This window comes from Canis lupus, chromosome 22 (genome assembly GCF_011100685.1).
Source record: "Canis lupus familiaris isolate Mischka breed German Shepherd chromosome 22, alternate assembly UU_Cfam_GSD_1.0, whole genome shotgun sequence".
NCBI classification, from domain to species: domain Eukaryota; kingdom Metazoa; phylum Chordata; class Mammalia; order Carnivora; family Canidae; genus Canis; species Canis lupus.
This window is the reverse complement of record NC_049243.1, coordinates 45,562,456-45,569,330: the sequence shown is the minus strand read 5'-3', so window position 1 is coordinate 45,569,330 and position 6,875 is coordinate 45,562,456. Positions and strand designations below refer to the sequence as shown.

At 34.7% G+C, this 6,875-nt stretch overlaps 1 protein-coding gene across 1 annotated transcript in view; it reads right to left on the bottom strand.

Annotated features, from left to right (window-relative positions):
- Positions 1-273: 273 nt before the first annotated feature.
- The window catches only part of GPR180 (G protein-coupled receptor 180), a 32,161-nt gene continuing 25,559 nt past the window's right edge, over positions 274-6,875 (bottom strand). The window contains exons 7-9 of the mRNA XM_038569874.1: positions 6,679-6,870; positions 4,745-4,822; positions 274-3,796 (exon numbers count right to left, since the gene is read on the bottom strand). Of these exons, the coding sequence (XP_038425802.1) occupies positions 3,638-3,796; positions 4,745-4,822; positions 6,679-6,870 (429 nt within the window). The 3' untranslated portion in view covers positions 274-3,637. The remainder of the gene's footprint in view (positions 3,797-4,744; positions 4,823-6,678; positions 6,871-6,875) is intronic.

The window sequence follows — 6,875 nt, the reverse complement described above, 5'->3', positions numbered from 1 at the left end:
TTCAGCCACACAGCCATGCCAAGATTTGGAAGAGAGTATTCCAGGCAGAAGAAATAGCTACTGCAAAGCCCTGAGGCAGTGATATAAATGAGATATTTTTTAATGATGAGGCTGGAATATGGTGAGAGGAAGAGTGGTATGAAATGAGATCATAGATAGAGGCAGGGACCGGATCACGTGGGGCCTTCTAGAACATGGTAATGAGCATGGATCACTTTTTTCTAAGTGCAGTGGGAAGCAAATGGAGTTTTTAACAAGCCAGTAGTAGTTTGATCTGATTTCTATTTTTAAACTTTATTTTAAAATAATTTCAAACTTAAAAAGAGGCATACGATTAGCACAAAGAATTCCATCATCCAACTGATTTCCCTTCACTTTGCAGAGAAAGGGCTTTGGTGGGCAGGGCCATTCCTTTCTAGGACTCTTCTAGGTCTCCTGGTATCCTATATAAACGACACTCCTCGAGGACAATGTCCATGATGCCCTGGGAATTGTGCTGCCCAAGTAGTGGAAGCTGAAATATTTCTTGGAGAACTACTTCAAGGAGTTCAGGACAGTGTGCTTTCATGGTAGTTTTCAGATTTCACAGGAAAACCAGTCTTGTTATTTGTCTCAATTCTTGACTTTATGTTGGTACAAAAAACAGTATTACCTCTTCAGATTTAGTCTCAACTTGATTGGTCACCGCATTACTTCGCAAAAACAGAAAACCTCACAGATTTGACACCACTGAAGCTATTTAAAGAGAATGTTACACAGATAATTTCAGATTTCCTAAGAACTTCCAGAGAATAGGCACAGTCTCCTAAGGGAAACATATTGAAGGGCCACCGTTCATAATGGTGTGTGAAGTCTCTACATTACTGTTGGCCTTAGACTTATTTATCCTGTAGTTTCAATAGACTTGGCTTACAAGTTGAGACCACAGAAAACCTTCCTAAAACAAGCTCTTCTGCCTGGATTCTCTTCCTCTAGCTGAAAGCCAAGGTTCAAATATTGAAATGTGCTGAGGTGCACACTTGCTTATCTATGCAAGTTCATTTCTGACTTCAGTACAAATCCAGGTTTAACATTACAATCAACAGCTAAAATTAGCTACCGATAGCCAGGCATTTTCACTAAAAACATACACACCTAATAGGTGCTCATTAAATTATGAGGGTAAAAAGCAGAAAAACTAAAGAGAAGCTGATGCCTTTAGAGAAATCATTTATTCTCTCTTATGCTCAGTTGAAGGGGAGCTCTGCTAGCGCAGCAGGGCTCAGTGACAACAGTGAGTGCCTGGCACACAGCAGACATTCAGTTAAGGAGGAGCTAATATTATTACATGTGTCATAAAAGTAAGTATCTTCTATAGCTTCTTAGAGAAGAAACAAAATGCTTCTGAAAAAAAAGAAAAAGAAAGAAGCCTGGACACAAACAACCATTTGTCTTCTTTAAGAAAAAAAATTGTAAAAATTAATTGTAAAAAAGCATGATCTGAAAGAAAAGTAGAAAAGTTTTGATCTTTAATGAGAGTTTACAGTATATACTTATCCTTCCATGCTCTGTGCTACAGAGCTCTGTGTAAACATTCACCGAGAGAAGAGTGGGTGCTGTGCCGCGACTTACAGACTAAATTTTCAGCTCTGATTACTAAATTCATGAACAATGTTTTATATGCTATATGTTAAGTATTAACCATTTTCCTTCATTTAACAATGGCTCTTGAATAACAAAATAAATTATCAACAAATTCAATCATAAAATAAAAAATAATTAAAGTAAAAAAAAAGACCTGTCAGAGTTTCATATATACAAGCACAGTAACACATTTCATATATCTGGATTGCAGTTTCTATGTTCTTTGTATAGGTAACAGAAAAATTATTTCCTCTCTACTGGTACAAGTTCACAAAGCTTATGAAAGGCTTCCCCTTTTTTGATTCTGCTTAATTAACTGCACCTCAGTTGAACAGGACAGACAGCACCAGGGTTATGAATGAGACGTGGTAAAAGAAAAGGTCATGACCACACAGCAGATCACGAAGAGCTAAAATACATTTCCAACTTCCTAGTGGTAACCTGTAGCCCTCATTTATTAAATAATTTACAGAGAACTGTTAGAAAGATGATCTAATGAGCCAGGTGACCTCTGTCACTTGTCAGTTTGCTACTTGCAAACATAGATATTTGCCTCTAACATGAAACAGAACACTGTTCAATTCCAATGAGACCAGGTGTAAGGTAAGAATGAGGACAAAGTCACAGGTACTTTAAAGTTAGGCTGTGTCGTTTTAACTATTTAATTAAAAACTTTAATTACCAGGTCAGTGCACCATTTCTTGCTTAAAAATGTAATACCTTTGGAAGTAGATAAAAAGTATTTGAAAAGGAAATAAGCCAGATGTAAAACTAAAAAGGCCTGAACAGCATGACACCCAACAGAAACAGAATAATTTCCAATCAGTGACTACTAATGGGAACACTCATTTTATACACCAGGTATTGACAACCATTTAGCAATTCTTTAAACAGGCACTTGATAGAGTATTTCATAGCTAGCATACTCAATACTGGGGCATCACATACACAAAAAAATATGGCTTTATTACAAAGGATTCAAGATGGCAACTACTTAGAATCCAGTGCCAACAAGGATTATAACAAATCCAGTGAGTATTTTGTTTTTCAATTATTCATAGAAAATTTAATCCTGATTAAGTATCCTTGGGCAGGAATTCATGGGTAGTTGATGACTGAAACCAACATTTATGTGAAATGCTTCTGTTAATTTAATCTGTGTATACGGCTTAATTATGATTGGGGATTCAATGTAAGAAATGAATTATATCAGGATTAAAATTTTAGTACCATATCACATAGTACGTTTCCCTTCTTTCTTTTTAAACATGTAACCCTGCTTGTCCCTTCACCTAAGTGCTCAGATTTTAAAAGTCTTTGTAAGGAACAACCCATATAATGTATCTAAGCTTTATTTTTCATAAACTATTTGTCAAAAACCCTTTGCTAACCAAGCCAGAACCTGAACTAGAGCCAAAGGGATAGAAGAAAATGGAGAAGAACCCCACACCAAATAAACAAAAACTTATTCATTCATTCAGCTATAAATATATTTTATATTCACATTCTTAAGTAATTTCATTTTCAATTCCTTTAAACTCCAATGTGAAATGCATTTTCCTTAAAGCATAAAAAGCAGTTTTTAATCAGTGTATTACACTGATTTTGTAATTGGAGTTTGTTTAGATATGTATAAGCAAGTAATCATTTAACTGATTACTTTTCATAAGACTATCAAACCTGAGTTAACTATTGATATAAGATGAGGCATTACAACAAAGTGGTGAATCTCTTACCAAAATATCATATAATTCTTTTTATATTAATTTCCACAGATAAATTGCATAAATCACCCTATAACAACACACTTTCTTGAAAGTTTATTAAGCATATTTCAAAACATTTCATTTGTTACCTTTTTTCAGTTTGATACTGCTTAAATGCAGTTGTATAAATAACATGCTCTGCCTTCTTTGTTCAATTTTTCATACCAAAAGTATGAAAAAAAAAGTCACTGTATTTGGATCCTTATTGCACTCTTAAATCAATTGTTTTCTTTAAAGAAAATCAAGTATCAGAAGTGAGGCCGACTTTTGTGTCCAGATGATATGGTCAGTGGTAGTGTTACCGAAGAAAGTGAAGAAACTTCCCAGTATAGACTGTGGGAAAGAAAGAGTCTGTAGAGAATAACCATGGAAACAGACTGGCAAAGGATAACACCTATTGTGATAACCTGAAAAGAAAAGAAAGGGAATGCTTTTACGGCATGTAAACACAGAGAAATTATATTCAGTTCATCACGAACCCCCATACTTCCCGTTTATGTACGCATACATCACCTACTCTACCCTCCATCTTTGACATAGGTACATTTTATCAAAGAAGTTTTCAATAGGAAAATGTGACTAATGTTCAGAACTGTAACTGTTCAAAGGCAAAATTTATCTAACAGTTAATTCACAGACTCCAAAATAAGACACATTCAATTTGTTACCGCATTCTCTCCTCAGGGTGCACACCGTAGGCAGAAAGTGGTAAGAAAAATCAGGTTCCTGGCTAATCTGGTAAGAGGAATAAAGCATGCCCCACCTGAATCCTGAAGAGTGTTCTAAGGGCATTTCAAAGATCCTCAAGTTGCTTCCTTATTTTTGTAGACTATCTTCCTATCTAATTACCCTTTGCAAATACCTCAGGCTCGAGACATTTGTGTGTTCAAGGCCACACTGCACGGCTTGGAAAAGGGACCTAGCAGAACACAATGAGTTGATGGAGCCATTTACCTAAGAAGGCAAGTATCAACACTCTAGTCTGCAGTCTGGTAAAGCAACTAGACTGAGTTTTCATGAATCTACTTTGATTCTTAACCACTGCATAGTAAAAAATTTTAATCAATTGCTCTTAACATAGGTGGATTATGAATTGTCTAATTTTTAAAACAGTATTATGAAATAGGCTGAAATAATAAAAGTGATTTTCATCATTTTTTAATTAACTAGAATTAAACATTTTTCTTCCATATTTTAAAGTTCCTGTTCATATGCTCACCAGTTCAATTATTTTGTTTCAAAGTATGGTTTTAAAGAACTTAGAAAACCTCTAAAGAGATAAATAGGCCTTTTCTACTTTAATAATTTTCCAATAAACACTATAAAAAACTACAGTGATCATGTGTATTACTTACCTTATCTCTTTGGTAGTCACTAAAAATGACAGAGATACATGCAAGACCTGGATGGCATAAAAACCACAAGATACAGCCCTGAAACAAATGACAAATAAGCCAAATGAGTTGGCTATATCTTTATTTCCAGAATGTGCCAGATAAAAAACATCACTAGCATATTTAGGAGGTCCTGATTGACCTCAATTGGTCTTTAGAAGTTCTATCTAATAAAATATAAAAATAAACTTGCTATTGCTATGATAATATTTCGTTTCTAATCAAATGCATATTTTAAATTTTGTATTCGGAATCTCTTATAAAGACACATTAATATACTCATTGTTAAATGACATTATATATTAAACATGAAAATACATTAATATAAGTAACAATAATTGAGAAAAAGTACAAATGTATAATATTCCTATAAAAAGAAAAACTAATAAAGATGTTCATTCACATTTGCATTAGAGATTCACAAAGAAATTCTGTAAGAATACCCAAAACACTGACTACTAGTGGTGGCGTGTTTGTGGGTTAGTACAGAAGAGTGGAACTGAGTAAATAAGAATGAGAAACTTTAACATTATGCTTTTCAAGCATTTCTTTTCTATTTTTCCAAGAACAGAAATGTATTTTCTATTCCAAAACTAAAAATGAAGTAAAGTATTAAGTTAATAAATAGTAGTTATTGAGATGCTCAGTATAATAAACATAAGAAAATAAAAACAAGATGTAAAAAAATGTGCTGTTTGTGTAAATATGGAAGGAAATACATAGGAATATTAAAAATTCTCTGGGAGGATAAGTTGGTAGTAAATAGCAGTGATTATATGAGGAAATAATAACTGAGTAGATGGGAGAGAGATAAAAAATACTTTTGCTTCTCTTTAAATACTTTCAGATGTTTGAACCCATTTAAAAATTAAATTAAGGCATATAAAAATTTTTTTAAGTTCAAGAAAAAAGTTTGGTCCAGTTTTAAACACAGAAAAAAGAGGAAATTTAGTTTTAAAACATCTTAAATATATATTAACTTTCCAAACAATAAACCCCCCCATCCCTGTAAAAAATTCAAAAACAAAAAAGCATTTTCTTGCCTCTTTGGTACTCAGAAAGCTGAAGTGGGTTCCTGGGGCTGCAGGAGCAGCTTTAAGGAGCTGAACTCTGGGGATGAGGAACCTGGCCCTCCCTCCACAGCCACCCTGGGATGCTGAGCACTGTGCGCTTTGCCGGCTGGCAGGATGGGGGGGTACTGACTAACAGCTTATCTGAATGCTCTTCTGCATTGCCAGGATGAAGGTGTATGAATTCTTTCAATCTGACAGAAAAATACAACCTTCTAGGAAGGCAGGTTCCTGCAATGTTACTGCTCCAAATTCTCTCCTTATTTTTTCCTTCATTAAATGGGTAGAGAACAAAATCAAATTTGCTTTCAGATCTGACTCGTGTAAGGACATAGAAAAGAGGAATAAAGTAAATGTGATCTCATGCGGAGGCAGTGAAATGGCTGAAACAGCCTCCTGCTTCATCTGCTTATGCTGAAAGAAAGCTCCTCATGGTTAGAAAACACTGCATAACTGACAGTAACAGTTCATAACTACTACGTGTTTTCTTGAGAAATGTAAACTGTATTCTAACTTAATTTTTAAAAAACTCTGATACTACAGAAAAAAATGTGAAATTCCTACTGATAAAGAAATTACGACCCAGGCAAAATTGACCTAAGATTACATGGAAACTACTATTGCACAGGTTCTGTAAAATGGAATACAAAATCTTATCTCATAGGTTGTACAGATTAGAGGAGCTGAAATACAAAAAGGGCACAGCTTAGTGCTTTGGCACATAATAACAGCTTAACCAACATTAGTACAAGGTTGCTTAACCACCCAAAAAAAGCAGAACAAAGTTGATAATCAGAAGAAGCTATTTTCTACCCAAACCCATACTTTGGCGAACGTGATGTAAAACTCTCTTTTTAGAGTGCTTCTCTCCACTGTGATGATCTGGTACAGTCCGCAGCCTAACGACAATGCTAGGCAAATCCTTAAAATGATTAGCAAGATCCCTGCTAAGTTGTGATGTGAATGGTAGCTGTGAGGATTGGTATCTTCAAACTGCTCCCAAAGTAGCAAAATGCTCTGCA